Genomic DNA, 21,684 nt, shown 5'->3' with positions numbered 1-21,684 from the left:
CTGCCCTCACAGTTGATTGGTAGTTTGGCTCTGGAATTCTAGATTGAAAAATTTCCCCCAAAGTTTGTAGGCATTGCTTCCTTGACTTATAACATCCAATATTGCTAATGAGATGCCTGATTACAGTCTGATTCTTATTTCTTTGACAATAAATAGAATTTACATTTTTGTGATCTGTTTCCCCACCCCTTTCAAGCTTTTAAAGTCTCCTGTTTATCCTTGATGTACTCAATTCCCTAACGTACTCTGAGATTTTTCAATCTAGCGACTCAGGTACTTATACTCTTGGAAATTTTCTCATGTTATTTATGTGACAGTTCTCCGTTTCCATATTTTTTTTTTCTATTTTTACTCTTTCTGGAATTCCTGTCAGTCAAATGTTGGACCTTCTGGATTGATCGTCAGCTACTTTCTCTAGTATTTCCATTTCCTTGTGCCATTTTCTGGGAGAGTACCTTGATTATTTTTCAACCTTTCTAGTGAATTTTTTAATTTTTGGCAGTAGTTAATTTCTAAGAGTCTTGTTTTCAGTTTGTTCCTTTTTTGTAGCGTACTTTTCTCATTTTAGAGATACCTCTCAAATCTGAGTATTGTAATTAGAAGGATTTTCCGAAAAGTCTCTTCTGTCACACGAATTGTCTCACCATCTTCGTTCGCCTGCTCTGGGTCCTTTTTTCTCTTTATTTTGTTGACTGTCTTTGGAGACTTTCCTCAGATATGTTGTGATTCTTAGTGATACACACACACACAAATACGTGGATGTATCTGTGTGGTGGGAAGGTGGGTAGTGGGATTGGCTCAGTAAAAGGCTTCCCTCTAGAGTGGTTGGTAATGAGCAAGCTGTTTCCCTGGTGACCTCTAAATGCCAGAATGCAGAGATCTTTTGGCTGGGGTGCTTACATTTTCTTAGCAAAAAATCCTCTGATGTTTTTGTCTGGGGTTTGGATGATGTAAGTGCTTCTCTAGAGTGGGAGAGAAGGGGATCAAATGTTATTACATACCTTCAGTTAATGCCTTATTTTTAGCCCCACTTCTCCCTCTCACCCTTCGTTGCACCTGGGGTTTCCAAGTCCCAAGTCACCTGGGGTTTGGCAGGTACTTCAGCTGCACCCTTCCACTATATTGCCCTCAACAAGTGTTTCAAGCCATCACTCACTCCACCCAACTTTCTCAGTTACCATTTCATCCATTTTCCATTTTCTAGAAATTTGTTCCCCTTGTCCCATCATTGTTATTTATATATTTTAAACAATTTTAATACATTATTGTTTTAGGGGAAGCTGAACGATTTAAAAAAGAATGTTGATATCCTTTGATACAGTAGTACCACTTTTAGAAAGCTATCCTAACAATGAATATTTTGACAATGGTATATATACTTATCAATGTCCATATTTTACAAAAATGGAAACAACCCAAGTGACTAATAACAGTGGAATGATTAAATTACAATGTGATGGAATATTATGCAACCACTAAAAATCATAATTTAAAGAGTATTTAGTGATAAAACGTTCACAATAATATTAAATAAAAAAAGCAAAGTATAAAATTCAGTGGTGTGTACAGACAGCCCAGTTTCCTTAAATGTACATGTATAGAAAAGATTGGAAGGAAATAAGTGCATCAGGTATTAACAGCAGTTGAATTTTCCTGCATTGTCCACATTTTCTACAATGAACCTGAATTACTTTTATGATCAGAAGGGAAAAATTAATTAAAAGATCATGGCTTGTTTGGAGTGGTAAGGCATCCTTTTGGGGTATGGAATGGGTCGTGGGGAACAGCAGAATAAGGGTCTGGGGAAATAAGGTGGCCAGTTACCAAGGACCTAATGCCAGGCGAAGGGATTCAGCTGGGGCATATATGTAACCCCAATGATTGTGACATGCAGTTGTGGCTGGAGTGTGGAGCCTGGGCTGGTGAGGGGAGAAAGGATCCGGGAGACCATATAGACAGCTTTTGTCAGAGTCTGAGAGAGACCCTGGGATTCTGACCCAAGCAGCACCAGGGGCCAGAGGAGAAGGGACAGAGGGGATGAGCAGGCTGCCTTTGGGGCATGGAAGATCAAGCAGCAAATTCCCAAGCCAGAAATCCAGCCCTCCACACCCTCTACGACATGACCTGTGACAGATGGGGCCTGACCCAGGCCCGAGAGGTCCTGGTTTCTTTGTGGGGCTGCCCTGTGTCGCCATGGGTAGAAGGAGGAAACCCAAGTCCTAGCAGGCTACTTGGCTACCCAGGTCCCCCTGCTGGGCCAATAGCAAGGTTGTAACTGCTCTGTTAGTTGAGGGGTTCCTGTGTGCTAGGCACTGTGCTAAACGGCAAATGTTTCTTATCTCATTCTGACCTCACCTGAGGAGGGAAGTTCTCTCACCTCCATTTTCAAAGTCAGTAGTCAGAGGATTAGAATAACTGAGGCCAAAGCCCGTTCTCCCTTTTCCGAAGCTACTTTCTCAGTGCGCCTCCATGAACCCCTCTCCTCGTCTAAAAGTGCTTTGTTTAATTGGAAGAACAGGGCTTGCCTGGGGTGAAAAGTTCAGTGGTACAAGAGCAGACAATGAAAAAGTCATCTCCCTCCCAGTCCAGAGTACCCTAGGTAGGAGCACCCCAGAGATAACTGTTGTCAATTTCTTGGGGATCCTTCCAGACATGCATTTAGAGTCTTTTGTATTCTCCCTTAAACACACACACACACACACACACACACACACACACACACGAGCTTAGGATTCACTAAGCTTAGTGTGTCTTGGAGACGGTTCAGTGTCACCCCGTAAGATTTACCTCATTCTTTTTTTCACTGCCGTGTGATAGTGTGTTGTATGGATGTACCATGATTCATGAGCAAGGGTCCTATTGGTGGCCATGTAGGTTCTTTTCTATCTTTTGCTTTTGCAAACAATGCCATGCTGAATATTCCGGCACACTGTCCTTGTATGTGCACGACTTTGTCTGCAGGATATATTGATAAAGGGTAGGTACTTTTGACATTTTGATAGAAATTGCAAATGCAGTTCCCAGTACAGTATGTGTAGGAAAATGCTTATTTCCCTGACTCCTCTATAGAACTATTGTTTGTCTTTTCTGATCTGATAAGTGAAAAATGCTCTCAGGTTTTCATTTGCATTCAATTATGAGTGAAACTGAATATCATGTCTTGTGTTTAAAAGCCAGGTGTATTTCTTTTTTGTGTGAATTGCTTGTTCATGTTCTTAACAAGTTTTTCTGTTGGTTGTTGATCCTCTTAGGAATTTATTTCTACCAATTCTGTAGTAAAGAAGTTACTCTTTTCATCTGCCAGATGTGTTGCAAACATTTTCCCCAGTTTACAGTTAGTCCTTTTACTTTAGTTTTTGCTGTTCGGATATTTAGGATTTAATGTCAAATCAAAGACTTGCCCTCTTCAAGATTATACATTCTCCCGTGATGTCGCCTAGTCTTTGAGATAGGTCCGTTTGAAATCCATTTTGTAGTAAGGGCCGAGTTGGGTCCTGGCCCCGCAGCCCTCCCCTTTTCCTCGCAGTCCAGCAGGGGGAACTGAGCGGAAGCACCACGAAGAGGGAGGCACCTCCCTGCTTCCTGAAGCTGCGGTGTAGCAGCCGGCAGCCGAGTGCTCCCACCCCGGCCGTTTCCCTGGGCCGTTCTCAGGTCGCCGACGGTCCGCGGGCTGGGAGAGACAGGCTCGCGCCCGGAGGAGCTGGGAGTGGAGGCCCAGGGGAGGGGCAGCTGCCGGAGAAAGAGGGGATAGCCGGAAGGGGCGGGGTGGGCCAGGCTTGCTGGGGATGGAGGAGAGGGCGGGTTCCGCAGTCCTGGGCGAGGGAGAGAGAGGACGCGGCTGCAGTCCGGCGCTGGGGGGGCGTGGGGCGGGGGGTGTATTGTGAAAGCGGAGGAGGGGCTGCAGCCTGAGGTCACCTTAAGGGGAGGAGGAAGGCTGCCACGGGGGTGGGGAGTGGGGGCAGTGGGCGTGGGGCCGGGGCCCGCACGGGGAGAATATGCGGTGGGGATGGGCCAGAGCAGAGACGTGGAGGAGAGAGTGCCGGGGCGGGGAAAGGGGTCGGACAGGGTGGGAGGGCTAGGGGCAGGGCGTTGGAAGAGGAGGGGCTCATACCAGCTCAAGGGCGGGTTCCTCCGAGACCCTGGGATACCGGTCCTGCTGAGCTTGTTTCGCTGGACTCGGGCCGGTGGACACGAAGGAGGCGTGCCGCTGCGGACGGGATTATTTTCCCAAACCTCTTGTTGGGGAAGAGAGCATTCTAGACTGGCCCTGCCCCTCACTTACCTCCAACTCAGGACAAATCCCTAACGTCTCCGAACGTAAGTCCTCTCTTCCACTCCAGGTAGGAGGCTGGGATGAAATGAGGAGTTTGAAATGGCTCTGTAACCGTTAAAAAGCTGCCTGGTTGCAGAGACCTGCCATATTCCTGCTGGAGGACAGGGTAGGCATGGATAAAGGAAGCCAAGCTTTACCTGACTGGGAAAACATTTTTACTTTCGCAGTTCAACATGGGGTGCAGTTCCTGCTGACTGCCTCACGCATAGACATCAATGGCAGGAGCCGCTGAGCAGCTAGGGACCGCAAAGGCCTTAGCCAAGCTCAGTCCTGCCCCTGGAGCTGGGCTGGATTCCCCCATCACTGCTGCTGGAAGTTACACCAAATCTACATGAAGCTTGAGACTAAGAAGCAGAAGCCTTGCAGAGGCCTTGGCTGTTGAGAGGACAGGAAACAGGTCAGGGAGGGGAGATGCAAAGTCATAACTCAGGTCCCAAAAGGTAGAATCTGTTTAGACGAGAGTCCAAGGAACCACTGTGCTGAGGAAGGAGCCAGGTGCTTCTGTGACCCCTGAGGCCAGAAGAAGCCATGAGGGGATGTCTCAGGAAGTAAGAGTCTCTGGCAGGGTCTGGACTGAGGCAAGAGCAGGATGGATAAGCCCTGGTCCCAGACAGCTGTGGGTGCTGGAGTGGCTTCCAGTGCCCGGGGTGGCCTGGAGCACCTGTCCTTCCTTCCAGCCTGCTGGGCACCACTGGGCCTTTGGAACAATGGGTGCCCACTGTCGTGAGCTGTGTTCACAGGACGCCTGGTCCCAAAGCTGGCCCTGCCTCCTTCAAGAGCCAGTGACCCTCCCAGGATGGGCCAGCTCTGTGTTGAACAGTGTTTACTGCCCCTTCAGGTGACACTCCCTGAGCCCGAGGAAGTGACAGTCAGGAACACATCAGGGTTTCTTCTTTGCCATCAGGGAGTTGAGTGAGGATGCGATGCACGCGAGTGAGGACAAGCCCCGTGAGCCTGACAGAGGAGGAGCACCGGCAGTGGCTCTAGCCTTGGGAACACCACCGGCAGGGCTGAGCGGAGCTCCCATTTGGAGCCTGGTGGACCATCGCAGGCCGTGAGAGGTGGGGAGACAGGCTGGCCCCAGAAGAAGGTGAGAAAAGGACCAGGGGTTGCCGGGGCAGGGGTGGGACTCACCTTCTGGCCTTCTCATAAGCCATTCTTGGTTCCCCCGTGGGTCCTGGACCTTTAGGTGTATTAGCCCAGATGCACTGGGCTCATTTCTTTCTTATTAACCCAGTGTCAAAGTGGCCAGCTCGTACTGAGTGCTGAGTGCCAGGCAGCCCTGAGGGTCCTTTGAGGACCTGCTCTTCCTCTGACTTGTTGGGTCATCTCTGGGAAGCCACAGACTCCTCACCAGCCCAGCCAGCTTCCCAGTCAATTTCCTCACCTGCCCAGCCAGCGTCACAGGGTGGTGTGCTTCAAGGAGACGGGGCCAGGACGAGGCTGTGAACCGTCAGTCATGTCGCATTGCTGTGATCATTAGTCAGGCTGAGCTCCCTGTCCAAGAAGAGAAGGTGTGCTCTTTGGGAGGGATGCTTTTGTGACTGTATGGGGCCCACATCCCCTGCTGGAGATGAATCTTCAGCATATGCCTCTTTTTTTTTTTTTTTTTTTTGGCTGTGCTGGGTCTTCATTGCTGTGCGCGGGCTATCTCTAGTTGTGGCAAGCGGGGTCTACTCTTCGTTACGGTGAGCGAGCTTCTCATTGCGATGGCTTCTCGTTGTGGAGCACGGGCTCTAGGCGCACGGGTTTCAGTAGTTGTGGCACGCAGGCTCAGTAGTTGTGGCTCGCGGGCTGTAGAGCACAGGCTCAGTAGCAGTAGTTGTGGCACACGGGCTTAGTTGCTCTGCGGTATGTGGGATCTTCCCGGACCAGGGCTCAAACCTGTGTGCCCTGCATTGGCAGGTGGATTCTTAACCACTGTGCCACCAGGGAAGTCCCTCCTCTTGGCAGATTTGAGGGCAGGAATTATGCCTAGCCAGCACTGTGTCCTCACGGAGACCTGCACCAATGCACCAGGTTAGGAAGGCTGTAGGCATCGTAGGATTCAGCTGTGGCCCTGCAAAAACTCATAGCCTCATTGGGAAGATAAAATGGACAGATGGGAAAGAGAAAGCTAATTCACAAAAAAATATGAAGTCATTTGTCAAAGCAGTGGGGATGGATAGCCGAGGTGGTTGAGGAGACAGGAGGGGGGCAGTCACTGGGAGCTTGGGGAGGGGCAGACCAAGACTCCCTGAGGCAGGTACGACCTGAGCCAGTCCCAGATGGTGGATGGCTGGGTGGCTGGGCAGTTGTGGTGAGTAGAAGGACAAGTATTGACTGCTCCGGGCCATGAGGAAGATGAGAGAAAAGAAACAGTCAAGAAATCTTTCTTAGGGAGCATGAATATGACCAGAAAGTTCAGGGAAGCCGAGAAGGGGGTTAGGGAATGGGAGATAAGACCACAGTGAGGGCTCAGGCTGGACTGAGGTAGACCCTGGCCACCTCTACCCTCCAAACTGTTCTTTGCTCTTCGAGAATGTGTTCAAAAACAGTTTGACCAGGTATCACTCTTTCCCAGTGTTGGGCTTGAGTCTTCCCTCCCTGGCTCTCCCAGTCCCAAAGGGAGGAAACTGGACTGCTCCGCTAAGGAGCTTCCTTGGCGGTTTTTTTAAAAAATAAATTTATTTTATTTATTTATTTTTGGTTGCATTGGGTCTCCGTTGCTGCGCAGGGGCTTTCTCTAGTTGTGGTGAGCGGGGGCTACTCTTCATTGCGGTACGCGGGCTTCTCATTGCGGTGGCTTCTCTTGTTGTGGAGCACGGGCTCTAGGCGCGCAGGCTTCAGTAGTTGTGGCGCACGGGCTTCAGTAGTTGTGGCGCACGGGCTTAGTTGCTCTGCGGCACTTGGGATCTTCCCGGACCAGGGCTCAAAGCCATGTTGCCTGCATTGGCAGGTGGATTCTTAACCACTGCGCCACCATGGAAGCCCTTCCTTGGCATTTTGATGCTCCCCTGCTTCTGCAGCCCTCCTGGAAGCAAAGGCCGAGTTCCGTCTCCTGGACCTCCTTGAGTGGGTCTTCTTTCCTTTTCTATTTCCTGTAGATGTGGGGTGAAAAGGGGCAGAGTGTGTCCATCCCCACCGATTTGGAGGGTCGGCCACTCTGTTCTCTCTTCCCACCTAGACTAAGCTTGTAGGCTGTGAGGCTGGGGATCCACACCTCTGTGCACCACCTCCCTGCCCCACTGCCAATCCCAGTGCCTGGCTTTGCCCACAGCAGGCCCTTGACCCTGCCTACCTCGTAGCTCCCTGCTCCCCTGCCCTACCTGATTGCATGGACCCCTCAGTTCCCTCTCAGGAGTTTTCATCCTGCCTCTCTCTCGCTGGCAAGGGGGATGTGCTCAAGCTCCTTGACTCCTAGGACCCCACAGTCCACATCCAAGCCCTTCTCTGACCTTCACTTGCTGCTTTGGCTAGTTCCCAAGACATCCCGTGTGTCCCCTCCTGTTTTGGCAGTCTTTACATCTGCAGGCTTGGTCCTCCCTGGGCACAACATCTCTGGTGACAGAGCCATCTCCGCCTCTTCCCCAGAATGCAAGCTTTCCTTTACTGCCCTTTCTTTCTTTTTATTTTTTTCTTCCTCTGCCCATACTCTGAAACCATGGTGCGTGTATAGAAAAATTATGAATTTAAGTACTCTACTCCCTCACTCCTGATGTTTCAGGAAGCTCACTGGTGTAACACTTGTATCTTCTCTCTGACCCCACACTCACTCTTGCCCTAGGACAAAAAGGGATTGGATTTGATTGATGACTTTGGAAAAGAAGTGGATTGTGTGAAAGCCAGCCCTCCTCCTTCCTACCCTTAGGGTCCAGTTTTTCCACAGAGACCATGTGTCTGCCCTGTTCTTCTTTGCTGCAGGTGTTACAGGGGCAAACCCATGGTTGCCCAGCACTGTGTCCCTGGGTGCTTAGTGCTGTCTAATCCTGGGATTCGGTGTTAGTAACCTCACTTGCCTGCAACTATAAGGCACATTCAACAATATCAGCTTTTCAGTAATAAAGATAATATATTGGTCTTTGCATATCTTATTTGTCAACTGAGCAGAGAATTTTACTAATAGCTAACACTTACCTAGCTAACACTTTATGGACATTAAATTTTTTAATTCTAAAAACATCATGAAATAGGTACTAGCATTAACCTATTCTACAGATAGGAAAACTGAGGCACAGAGAGGTCAAGTAACTGCTTGTGACAGAGGCAGGATTTCACCTCAGCAGTCTGGCCCCAGTGCTATGTTGATTCTTTACTTTTATTTATTTATTTATTTTGGCCATGCCCCATGGCTTGCAGGATCTTATTTCCCCAAACCCAGGCCCTCAACAGTGAAAGCACGGACTCCTAACCACTGGACCACCAGGGAATTCCCCCATGTTGCTTCTTTAAAGAGAGAAGTCATTTATTGGGTTTCCTCAAATCCCAATGTAGTCTCTTTTACCTGTCTAGAATATAAAGCTGATTCTCCTTTTCTTTTTGCTATATATTATTTGTTTTTATCTTCTATGCCTTGCTCAGATAGTGAGACCAAAGTTGAAAAGGAGGATTTGATTCTAGAGCAAACTGAAAGGAGAATTCTTTGAAAGACTCCAGGGCGAGATTCCAGAGGTCTGTGCATTGGGGAAGCCAGAGAAGAGGGGAGCAGGACAGCAGGGCATTCTGAACAGCCTGCAGACAAGTAAGTGAGGAGAGACTTGTTAATGAACTTTTTTCAATGGTAATTTTTAATTCAAAGGGAATTCAATTCAGGAATATATTGATTTAATGTACGTAGAATCTTTATATGACTGATGCTACAGATAGACTTGTGGATAGATGGGTGCCTTTACTCTGCTCTTTTCACCTCTTTTCAAGTACCTCTCTTGTGAATGAGTGTGTGTTTTCATTTTATTCTGAAAAAGTAGAAGGCCCATGAAAGACCAGTTATTGATATATCTTTATCCCAGAGGGAGTGTCATTCTACTTCCTTGCATGGTGCATTTCCAATCTTGTTTCCTTTTTATCAGGGGGTATATGAAAGTTAAAAAACAAACAAAACACTTCTTGCCCCCAGCAAAAATCTCCCCACGTGTACTGAGTGTGGCAAGCCCTTCAGCCAGAGCTCCACTCTCATGGTCCACCAGAGAGTGCACACGGGAGAAGTCATGTGGGTGCGACGAGTGTGGGAAGGCCTTCACGTGCAGCTCCCACCTGATCTGCACCAGAGGGTGCACACTGGGGTGAAGCCCTACGTGTGCCCTGAGTGCTGCAAGGCCTTCAGCTGAAGCCCTTGCCTCCTGGTGCACCCGCAGAGCCACACAGGCAAGAAGACCTATTGCCACACCCAGTGCAGGAAGGCCTTGGGCCAGAGCTCCCATCTCGTCTGCCACCAGACCACTCACACCCAGAAGAAGCACCAGGCCGGCCTCCCTGGTCAGAGCCCAGAGTTGAGGTCAAGGTTCATAATCAGGAGCTATTTTTAGCACATGGAATGTACTACTCCCTTGCTGAGATGGCCCATTCTTTTTTTAAAAAAAAAAAATTTTTATTTATTTATTTTATTGGCTGCCTTGGGCCTTTGTTGCTACGCACGGGCTTTTCTCTAGTTGCGGCGAGCGGGGGCTACTCTTCGTTGCGGTGCGTGGGCTTCTCATTGGGTGGCTTCTCTTGTTGCAGAGCACAGGCTCTAGGCGCGTGGGCTTCAGTAGTTGTGGCTCGCGGGCTCTAGAGCACAGACTCAGTAGTTATAGCGCACGGGCTTAGTTGCTCCGTGGCATGTGGGATCTTCTCCGACCAGGGCTCGAACCCACCTCCCCTGCATTGGCAGGCGGATTCTTAACCACTGCGCCAACAGGGAAGCCCGAGATGGCCCATTCTGACTCCCACTTAGCACTCTTTCCAACCCTAACGCCCCCATCTACAGTTTTCCCCAGACATGAGGTGGTCACTGTGTTCCGGGTGAAGGCAGTCTTTCATGGGACATCAGGCACGCCACTGGGCTTGGAGGGAAACCAGGCCCCAATCGCCTTCTATGAGGCCCCTATCGAGAGGCTCCTCCCGATTCCTAGAGAGGCAAGCGAGGGCTGCTCTTCGGGGTCGCTGATGACGCACTACCGGCCGCGCTGCTGTTGTTCCGGTCCGGGCAGGTGATCCTGCGCCTTGGGTTTCCGTGTACCTCTGGGACCGTGGTCGCCGCCCCGCTGGGAGCCGCGGGACATCACGGTGAGCGGGCGGGGCCCAAGGGAGGGGAAGGCAGCGGCTCCGGTTGCGTCTCGGCTGTGGCGGCGGCCCAGGTTTATGTAGCAAGCCCGCCCGGGCCTTGTTCTCCCCGGGTTGCTGCCTGCACGGCGGCTCCGAACTCCCGGCGGCCCGGCCCGACTTGCAGCTTCAACTCTGCACTCACCAGGGCCTGGCACACAGGACACGCCTAAGAAGATGGTGGAGTGAATAAATGAATGAATGAATGATGATTGAGTGATGGATAAATGATCAAGACCTAGGACCCGTGTTCGGAAATGAAATCCTGGGGCCAGAGTTCTCGGTCTGGATACCAGCTGCTTCCCCCAACAAGTCCTGCAACTCAAACTTTTTTAAGGGACCGACTTAAGAGCAGAAGGCAAATAGTGTAAAGCGCACTAGCTAAGGAGTCTCGAGACCTGGGTTATAATTACCCACGATAGAGCCGGTTTCTTGATCTTTATAAAGTTGGACTGTCACTACCTTCTTTTCTCTCTAAAGCTCAGTTGATAGCATGTACATGATAGCACGTATGGAAATGTTAACGTCTAACAACAAAAATTTACTATCCATTACTTGCCAAATATTACACAGGGTTTAGAGGCGGGGCTACAGGATGAGTGACCTCAGAGCCTGCCAAATGGGAAGACGCTTCCACTGTAGTGCTGGAAGATATATGTGTGAGCAGATTTCTGTGGTAATGTTTTAAAACACATTTATTTGGCACTTAACGTGCACCAGGCACTGTTTTAAGCAGTTGCGCTAATTTATTTAGCCTTCACAGCAACGTATTATCTAGGTTTTTGTGAGGAAATTGAGGTACGAGAGAATAGGTAACTTATCCGAGGACACATTGCTACTGAATGACCCAAGGCTGCAGAAGAGATAGATCCAGTGTGCTGCTGCAGCCTAGAAGAATACATTACTTGGGGCCAACAGGCAAATCAAGAAGGGCTTCAGAGAAGAGTACATTTAAGTGTGGTCTTATTGAAGGAATTGTAGTTTCAAATTCTTGGAAAACCCCACCTGGCTTCCCCAGAATCCTTCTAGAGGGATAGGGAAGTGGCAGCAGGGAGAAAGCTTACAAGGCATGAGGAGGAAGCCAGATCCCTTTTAGTTTAGCAAGATGAGGATGGAGATATATATGTCCATTCACCATAATACCCGTTTTCCCCAAATCTGGATTCAGATAGATCTTTTCAGCATCTTAAAATCACCAACAGATTATTCCACATTATGTATTTGTGGAAGCACCTATACATCCTATTCTGGGCAACTTAGAGGCCAGGGGGACAGCAGACTGGCTCATGGGCTAAATTTTGGTCTACCACCTGTTTTTGTTAAAAAAAAATTTATTGAAACACAACCAAGATCACTTGTTTACATATTGTCTAGTTCTGTTTTCAAACTACAAAGGCAAGGTTTGCTAACTTTTGGCGTAGACAAACAGCTCAGATGATCCACGACTGGAGGACAGTGGTTGTCACCAACCTGTCCTTCTCAAACATAATCCTAACCCCTGTTGAGTGCCTGATATGTGGCAGGTATCTTTATAAATGCTTTACGTGAATTAATTAACTCATTTAGGGAATTCTCTGGTGGTCCAGTGGTTAGGACTCTGAGCTTTCACTGCTGAGGGCCTGGGTTCAGTCCCTGGGGTCAGGGAACTAAGATCTCACAAGCTGTGCAGCACAGCCCAAAAAAAAAAAAAAAAAAAAAAATTTAGTTAGGGGTTTCACAGAACGTTGGAGCTGGAATGACTCGTGGATATTATCTAATTTGTCACCTTTTTCAGATAAATAGCCTGCTCATGTGGGCTGTGGCAGAGCATAGTTTCCTGAGTCCCAGCCCAGTCCACTTTGCCACTTTGATCTTATTTTGAAAGGGAAACCAATACCATATCCATTAGGTGTGGCATTAAAAAGAAAGGTTTTCTTTTGGGGGTGTGCTTAAACCCCTGAGTGAGATCTCTCATTTTTAAATGTTTTAGTGACTATAAAAGTAATTCGTGTTTATTGCAGGAAAAATGAAATATGTAGAAGGATATAAAGGACAAAATAAAGTAACCCATTAAATGACCTAGAGATCAGTTGTTGACATTTTAGTGGGTTTTCCTCTGTCCTTTTTTATGTGTGTGTTTTGTATATATCTGTGTAGCAATAATAGTTTCTGTTTATTGAATGCTTACTTTAGTACTGGTATATATGTGCATGTTTTTTGTTTCAGTGTTTTGTAGTCTCCTGTTTTAACATATTGTATTTTCTCATGAATATTCTTTGAAAACATGACTCTTAATAGTTTCATAATCTATCATATTGATATGCCATCAATGTTTACTTGCCTGTATTTTTACAGTTATAGTAACAATGTGATCTTTGTACATAAATCTCTGTGCTTATCTCTGATTATATTTTTTTCACTTGTTTTCTGTGATTACAGAGTTATTTACTTATTTCTACAGGAAAACTTTCAAACATTGCAAAAAGAAAGGCCTTAAAACAAAAGTTTACCATAATCTTATTCCTCAAGATGATCATGGCTAACAAATTGATAGATATTCTGAGAGATTTAAGTTTTTTAAAAATAAGCCAAAATATAGATAATTGAAGAAATTTGGAAAATAGAAGAGAAAATCATTCATAATTTATATCACCATAGTGGTGATTACCTTTCCTTCTTGATCTTATTCATATATATATTTTAACATACATATATAACGTTAGATGGTATTTGAAATTTTAATATCCTATGTTTTTTTTCACAATTTGCCTATAAGTATTTTTCCACATTGTCACATATTTTCATTTTCAATTATCTGATGTCTGTATAATTTCCACCAAGTGGAAGTGCCATACTTTGCTAAATTGCTAAGCCTCAGTGTCCATCAACAGAAAAATTGTGTTTTCCAACAACATTTCAGGGTTTTTTTTTTTTTTTTTTTTTTTAACAGGTAACAAAAGAATTCAGCTTGGGTTTTTTTCTCCCACTCTGGGAGGTTCCTTCTCTATGGAAAAGTTCTAACAGTAGAATTACTAGGTTAAATAATATAGGCATTTTTATGACATACTGATGACTGAGGATATTCTGAGATCCATTGCAGGTGTTGTATATAGTACAGATTGAGAATTTTGTCCTGACTTTCTGTACCTACAAAATGGTGATCGTGGTGTCCCAACTGCCACTCAGCCTACAACTTTAAGACCTAATACATTGGGTTGGCCAAAAAGTTCATTCGCGTTTTTCTGTAACATCTTACGAACGAACTTTTTGGCCAACCCAGTATATTGCCAGTTAGCTCTAGAAAGATGGTACCAGTTTACATTCCCACCAGTGGTGTGTGAGAAGCTCTCGTTCCCTGTACCTTTGCCCATTTTGAGTTTTAGCATTAAAGAGAGAGTTTCCAACTTGATATAAAAATTGATTCTTCATTCTTTCAGTTCTCATTTCTTTGATTACCAGTGAGGTGAAACTTTGTTTTGATATGTCTATTGGCCTTTTGTAATTCTTGGTGTATTTGTTGTACTTTGCATTTTTCTATCAGTTCATCTTTTTTCTTTACTCGTTAATAGGAAGTCGTTTATCTATCAGGTCTATCTACTCCTTGATGTATAAATCAAAAATACATTTTTTAACCCTTTACTGGGTTTTGGTTTATTTTGGTATGTTGTGTGAGGTAGGAATCTCACTAAGTGTTTTTTCCAGATACTTAAGCAACAGTCCCAACATAAATTGTGAGTAATCAATTTTTTTCTGATTAGAAATGCCAATTTTTATCATATATTAAATTAGTTTACTTATTTCTCTTAGGGATTAGGAATCTCTAAAATTAAAAACCAGAGTTAAACCTCCTTATAAATGTGTAAACTCCCTGTTGAGGTTTCCTAGCTACACTCTTTTGATGATTTTATCTGTTACCCCCAGAATTTCAGTTACCTTTTTTATGACAAAAACTCTAAATCCAAGTTTTCAGCCCACACCTCTGTCCTCTGTTCCATATATGTATGCCTGATATTTCAAACTGAATGTATCTTTTTCCTCCTCAAACCAGTGTTACCACTCTCACTAAAGGTCACTGTCATCTCTGAAGCCCCAAACCAGCAAATTATCATTAACTTCTCCTTCTCCCTCACATCTCGCTCCAGTAGTCATCCTGTCCTGTTGTTTTTGTCTCTTAGTCATCCAAGTCCCCTTATTGGATTGCTGAAACAACCTCCCAAGGGGTCCTGCAGCCTTCACCTTGCCTCCTACCTTCCACCCCTTGTACACACTTAGCTCTATGAGCAAAAGGATAAGTTGTGTGTGTGTGTGTGTGTGTGTGTGTGTAATAGAAGATCTAATCATGTCACATATTTTTCAAACCTTTTCCAATACTTTTTATGGCTTTTTGCTCACTTTAGGGTAAATTCCTTAAAGTGATTTGCAGGGTTGAATTTGCTTGCCCTGGGCTTCATGTCTTATTTCTAGTGCCTAATACTTTGGCCTTACTAGATCTCTTTCATTCTTCCAAAGTATGGGGCTTGATTCCTTTTGTATATTCTGTTTCATCTCTCTAGTATCTTCTTTTCCCTCTTCACCTGTCTAATTCTTATTTATCTCTTCTTATCTTATCTATTCTTATTTATCTTCTTATCTCTATCCCAGCTTAGATTAGGTCCCCTCTGCTCTGCATTCTACAGGACCCAATATTTCTCCTTTTATAATTCCCTTATTTGTAACTAATGGTGTTAGTGTCTTTGTTGAGCTGTGACATAAGCTCTGGGTAGGCGGGGGCATTTCTGACTTTTTTTCCATTGTCTAGCTCTGATTATAGCCAAACCCCACCCTACTTCATGAGTCTCTGTAGGATTCTGCAGTGGGTCCACTTTATGTCCCTGCTATGGAAGAGGATCAGGAAATCCCAGATAGGATCCTCTTAAACCTCTAAAACTCAACACCGAGGCAGAGACCTTGATGAGAATTCCACAGGGCCAGCCTTATTATATACTTCACCAGACATCCTATTCTTCCATGCCTTCTGAGCTCTTGATTATGGTAAACCATCTCTCTACCTTCTGTTTTTCTTGAAATAATGCTTCCAATTCTACTTCTCACTTCAGGGTTATATGGAGAGACATTTTTGGATGAACAGTTATGATTTTGACTTTCCCAAAACCAGAAACTCTCTATACTATTTTTGCAACTCTTTGTAAGTCAAAAATTATTTCACAGAGTGTTTTTGTTTTTTCAACTGCAGCCTACACTCTTATATTGAGCTATGCCTGAAGAAAAGATTTTGAATTGATAAGACATCTTGAAGAAAGGACAATCAGCATATCTCTACGTTGTATCAAATAGAAATCCCTAATTACTATCCAACTCCTTGACATATAGGGGAGGTGGGTGGATCAGACTTAATGCATTAGCCTTGCCATGAGGCCATTTCCCAACACAACATTTGACTATATTAATTGACTTTTCATATAGATTATTGTATAGTGGAAAGAGTGCACTAATTGACATGGATATTCCCATTCACTTCATAGTTATTTTTATTTTTATAAGTAACATTCTGATTTATTTCTCAAGTACTTGAGTGTTTGCTAATATGTCAGTCTGCCTGGCTGCCACTTCTTGGACAGCTGACAAATGGAGTTTGTTAACCTAGAAAGCTGGAAGCCACCCCTGACTCTTGGTGATGCAGGCACGTTGCTGTCCTGACAGGTTTTGTGTGAGTTACCAGATAGTATCCTTAGGCAACAGCTCTATCTCGTTTTTCTGTTTACTGGGACAGTGATATCCCCTCCCCCACCTTTTTTTCCTCTATGAGCAGGGCTCCCAGTTTTTCAACCTTGAAGTCTTTTACAATCAAAGCAAAGTGAAGATTTGTGGATGTTGAATATGCAAGGAGCTGAAAAGAGAGAGATTGAAAGAGAGATTTGTCCAGGTGAGTAAGCAAGGGATCACCAGTGGAAGAAACAGGAGGGCTTTGGAATTTTTACAAGAAAAACTGAATGAAGCTCAGGAGAGCAAATTACCCTCTCTTTTAGGAATGCTGGGGTGAATGTGAGTGAGCATCTATTGAGTGAGCATCTCTTGAGGCCAGCTTTTCCCTGGTACTCATTTGATCTCATTTCCACTATTTTGCACTTTTACATTCTCCCATTCTCCACTCTTTGAATACAAACCATCCATGTTTCTTGTCTTGCCCGAATCTTAGTCTGTTATTGTTTGTTTTTTTCCCTTTATCTCCCTGGTCTCTGATTCTGTCACTTCGTTGGTGTCTGCAGCTACTCATTTTTCATTAATGGTGATCACCTTACCCTGATGCAGATCTCTTTCACCAGTTGTAACTCTGAATTACTTGCCCCACTTGCTCTTTTTTTTTTTTTTTTTGGCTGCGTTGGGTCTTTGTTGCTGCATGCGGGCTTTCTCTAGTTGCAGTGAGCAGGGACTACTCTTCATTGCAGTGCATGGGCTCTAAGCATGCGGGCTTCAGTAGTTGTGGCTTTCAGGCTCAGTAATTGTGGCACACGGGCTTAGTTGCTGTGCGGCATGTGGGATCTTCCCAGACCAGGGCTTGAACCCGTGTCCCCTGCATTGGCAGGCAGATTCTTAACCACTATGCCACAGGGGAAGTCCTACCCCCACTTGCTCTTATTGGCCATTACTAATAGGCCATTACTGAGACCTGTCAAAGTTAGGTCCCTATAAGTTCAGGGGCTTGCACTCTGCCTTGCACAAGAGATACTCACTGTGGTGGTTTTTTTCAGGTTGGGTGAACAAGCCTGCTCCAGAGCAGGATGGCTCTGAAATTGATTTGCCAGGGATAGCATCAAAGAGATCCCAAGAGGATGAATACCAGGATTCTACATTTGAAGAAAAATATGTATGTGAGAGCATGAAGGAAAACCCTCCCAGAGAGGTTTCTGGACCATGCCTTTTCCAAGAAGGTTTTGGGGGAATAGCTTTCATCCACAAGGAAGCACCTCCAGAAATGATTAGACAAGAATATAATTTTGAGAGAAGCCTGCTTTTGACCTCAAGCCTTGTTACACATCTCAGGGTTTCTACAGAAGAGAGCCTACATCAGTGGGAGACAAGTAGCATATACACCAATGAGATTTCAGACCAAAGTAAATGTCCGATCTTCTCTACACAGAAAAAATCTTGGAAATGTAGTGAATGTGGAAAAACTTTTAATCAGAGCTCATCCTTTACCCAGCATCAGAGAACTCATACGAGACCCTACACATGTGAGGAATGTGGGAAAACTTTTAGTCGTAGCTCATTCCTTGTTCGACATCAAAGAATTCACACCGGAGTGAAACCATATGGATGTGAGCAGTGTGGGAAAACATTTCGATGTCGATCATTTCTTACTCAGCATCAGAGAATCCACACTGGAGAGAAACCGTATAAATGTAGTGACTGTGGGAATTCCTTCCGCAATCATTCACATCTCACTGAACACCAAAGAATTCACACTGGAGAGAAACCTTATAAATGTAATAGATGTGGGAAGGCATTCAGTCAGAACACACACCTCATTCATCATCAGAGAATTCACACTGGTGAGAAACCTTATTTATGCAATGAATGTGGCTCTTCGTTTCGCAAACACTCAAATCTTACACAACATCAGAGAATTCACACTGGGGAAAAGCCCTATAAATGTGATGAATGTGGGAAGACTTTCCATACAAAGGCAAACCTCTCTCAGCATCAGAGAATTCATACTGGAGAGAAACCCTATAAATGTAAGGAATGTGGGAAAGCGTTTTGTCAGAGCCCATCCCTTATTAAACACCAGCGAATTCATACTGGAGAAAAACCCTATAAGTGTAAGGAATGTGGCAAAGCTTTTGCTCAGAGCACCCCACTCACTAAACATCAGAGAATTCATACAGGGGAAAGACCGTACAAATGCAGTGAGTGTGGTAAAGCTTTCATTCAGAGCATTTGCCTTATTCGGCATCAGAGAAGCCACACCGGAGAAAAACCCTATAAATGCAATGAATGTGGGAAGGGCTTTAACCAGAATACCTGCCTCACTCAGCATATGAGAATTCATACTGGAGAGAAGCCCTATAAATGTCAAGAATGTGGGAAAGCCTTTGCTCACAACACGTCTCTTACTGAACATCATAGAACTCACACTGGTGAGAAGCTCTATAAGTGTAGTGAGTGTGAGAAAACCTTCCGCAAGTATGCACACCTTAGTGAACATTACAGGATTCACACTGGTGAGAAGCCTTATGAATGCTTTGAATGTGGAAAATTCTTCAGACATAGTTCAGTTCTTTTCAGACATCAGAAACTTCACAGTGGTGAATAAACCTGGCATTCAGGTTATGACAGTTCTCTAGAGACAATGACTAGGAATCTGGCTGGGGAAGAGGGACAGGAAGAGTTCCTAGAGGAAAGGATAAAGGAGCCTTGGATACTGCACTCAGGAAGGTATTTTGAGAAATGGAGGTGGGAGCTTGGAGAATGCAGAGCCTACTCCAGGTGGGCATCTGGGAATACAGGGTAGGAAAGAAGTTCCTACTTTTCACAGAAATCCTTGCTCTTTGCCATTCCTTTGTCTCCATGGCATTCTCATACCTGGAGATGCCATTTAAGTTAGCACTGTGTTTCCCTTATTACACCCCTGCTTCACCCTCCCAACTTGTCACCTGTGTTCACTGGTCATAGGCTGAGGTGCTTTTCCAAATTGATTGTCGGTGTGAAAGTGGCAGCAGCTCTGAGGTAGTGCTGAGTAGCCTGCAGGTGCCTGAGGCCGCTCTGACTATGCCACCTTGGGGAGGCTGCCCATCTGTGGAGGTGTTCCCTTGAAGGGGAGATAGAAACAAGTGAAAACAGAATCCTTAGTCATTCATCTATTCAGCAAATAAGGGGATATGTGGCAAGAGCTGGGTTGATGGCTACAGAAAAATTGGTGAAGAAGGCTTTTATCAGGGTGAGGGAGAGCTTCCTGATCCTTTCAAGCTGGAGGGTGACTTGGGACTAAGAAGGAAATAAGAGATCAAGAGAGACTTCTCTTGAATTATGTCAGTTTGTGGGAAGGAAGTCAGATCTGCTCAGAGGAAGCAGAGAGGAAGACCTAACCTCTTTCCCAGAGGACTATTATCTTACCCAGAAAGAAAATAGTTTGCGCTAGACTGCTAGTGCTAAGAAGCCTCAGAGCAGGAAGCCTGCCTGTGACTGAGCAAGCTACCCACATATCCCTGTCCTAGACTAGGGCATACACCTGTCTCTTGTAAGTTTGGCTGGGACACTAGTGCACAGGGACCAGGGGAGAGGGGCCCACTAGGATTAACAAAGTGGGACTTGGTTTGTTAGCCTTTAGAGAGGAGAAAGCATTAGTGATGAAGTGGTCACCGTAATGGGGATGGCTAGGTTTTGTGTAATCATGGCATTGGTGGCTCTAACCATGGATTCATTAGATCTCAGATATTTCTGTTTTTATTGGGCCTCTTTCCAGGATATTTATCATTCCCTGCGGATTAGGAGTATCTAGGGAAACACTTCTCGTGGGATGAATTTGGAAAGAATTCTAGAGGGAATTACCTCTTTTTCAAATCCCTGAAAACTGAGATAACATGGTTTGCCATGACTGTGATGGTATTTTATTCTTTTGAGAGAAAGGAAGGGCATGTTTCCCCATTCTCTTTCATGTTTTTAACTGCTACCCAGAGATTCAGCTCTGGAAGATTAAGTGATCTTAAATTAGCCTTTGACTAGTATTTGAAATAGTTTCTATGCTCTGAAGCTTATATAGTTTTTAAAATATGACTGTTTAAAAACTAAAGTAAGTTAATTCTGGAATGGTTATTTGGAACTCAGCATCGATTTTTTTTTTTTTTCCAGAGCAAGTATCTTACAAGCATTGGTTTGAGCAATTAATTACCAATAATGGGAATGTGGCAGAAATAACATATTTTCCCTCTCCAGCTGTAAAGATTATGTTCTCAAATCTGCCATAGGACAGTTCATAATTGAGTAAATTAATATCTTATGGGCAAAAATAACCCTATGAAAACTTTACATTTTATGCTCATGGAAAAAAAATATAGTCTACTGAAAGCAAATGTCAATGTATTTTTTTTCTAAATGAAAAAAAACACTAAACTCATTGCTAGCATGTAGTAAATGTTCAATAAATTTTTATTTGTTGAATTAATATATTTTAGTCAAACTTTGCCCACCAAAAACTTTAGGAACTTTCTGATATTTAGAGTAATATTTATATGCTACCATCTTTGGAGTCTTGAGTGGTGATTAGAGAGGAAAGGGAGAATTTTCTTGAGGAAGAAATGTGTTGTAGTTTATCTTATGACAGGGCCGAAAGTAAGCTCATCACACGAGATGAATTGTGCCAAAGCACAGCAGTAGAGGGCTGCCGCTCGCCCAGGCAAAACAGCGCCGTCTGTCCTGCTGTGGTAGCTTTTATTAAAGCATTATCTAGGTTTACACTTTAAGACTTGTTTTCTTAACATTTCAGAAATGCCAAAGCAGCAACCTATGTTTTTATTAATTATACAAGGAATAATAGGCTTTCTTGAAAAAATGCCGTGCTTCGTCCTTGAGCGCAAAAGCAGCACGAAGTTCCCACCACTCTGATTATACTGAGGACATCTCATGGATCAGTGCCCAAAGCACTCAATGCTTCTTCGCAGGCTCCCGGTTTGCCGGGGGTGGGGGTGGGGCGCTCAAAGCATTCAGGGCTGTTTGCAGTACTGGCTTATTCGCCAGCCCCCAGTTTGCTGGGGGGGGGGGGGGGCTCATGGGTCACGTCTCCTTTCCATGTCCTCAGTTATTCCACTACAGAAATGGGAAAACCTTAGGGTGAAAGATGCCTAAGTTGATGTTAGAAAGATTTTCTAAAATGGAGTGGAGAACATGGATTAAGTGGAGTTTTTAATCCTCAGGTTAAGAGTGTCCAGTACCATTTTTACTTCCTGGAGAAGCAGGAAGGAAAGGAACGTATCCTCTTTACTCTCATCCTATATTCTCACCCTTGCAATATTTGCTCCTGATTTTCTCTCAGTTGCTGGCCCACCATATACCTAGCCACCCCAGCTTGGCCCCAAGTCTAGGAATTGTCCTCTTCC

The 21,684-nt window shown here is 45.0% G+C and overlaps 1 protein-coding gene across 2 annotated transcripts; it reads left to right on the top strand.

Moving 5' to 3' along the window:
• Positions 1-9,932: 9,932 nt before the first annotated feature.
• ZNF502 (zinc finger protein 502) lies at positions 9,933-21,200 on the top strand. 2 transcript variants are annotated; one of them, XM_079933296.1, is made up of 3 exons: positions 9,933-10,576; positions 16,401-16,514; positions 17,341-21,200. In XM_079933296.1, exons 2-3 carry the CDS (start codon positions 16,460-16,462, stop codon positions 18,903-18,905), a joined length of 1,620 nt encoding a protein of 539 aa, XP_079789422.1. In that variant the 5' UTR covers positions 9,933-10,576; positions 16,401-16,459; the 3' UTR covers positions 18,906-21,200. The 2 variants fall into 2 exon arrangements, with proteins under 2 accessions (XP_079789422.1, XP_079789421.1); XM_079933295.1 differs by lacking the exon at positions 9,933-10,576 and having other exon boundaries at positions 16,207-16,514.
• Positions 21,201-21,684: the final 484 nt, after the last annotated feature.

Source organism: Stenella coeruleoalba (assembly GCF_951394435.1).
Source record: "Stenella coeruleoalba genome assembly, chromosome: 10".
NCBI classification, from domain to species: domain Eukaryota; kingdom Metazoa; phylum Chordata; class Mammalia; order Artiodactyla; family Delphinidae; genus Stenella; species Stenella coeruleoalba.
Note: the sequence above shows the minus strand (reverse complement) of the source record. Positions and strands in the feature narration are given on the sequence as shown.

What these genes read in the sequence shown, in the direction of transcription:
- ZNF502 (XM_079933296.1), top strand. Translation starts at nt 16,460, where the DNA reads ATGTTGAATATGCAAGGAGCTGAAAAGAGAGAGATTGAAAGAGAGATT. An exon ending in TGAAAGAGAGATTTGTCCAG is followed by an intron (nt 16,515 to 17,340) that starts GTGAGTAAGCAA and finishes GGTTTTTTTCAG; the next exon opens with GTTGGGTGAACAAGCCTGCT.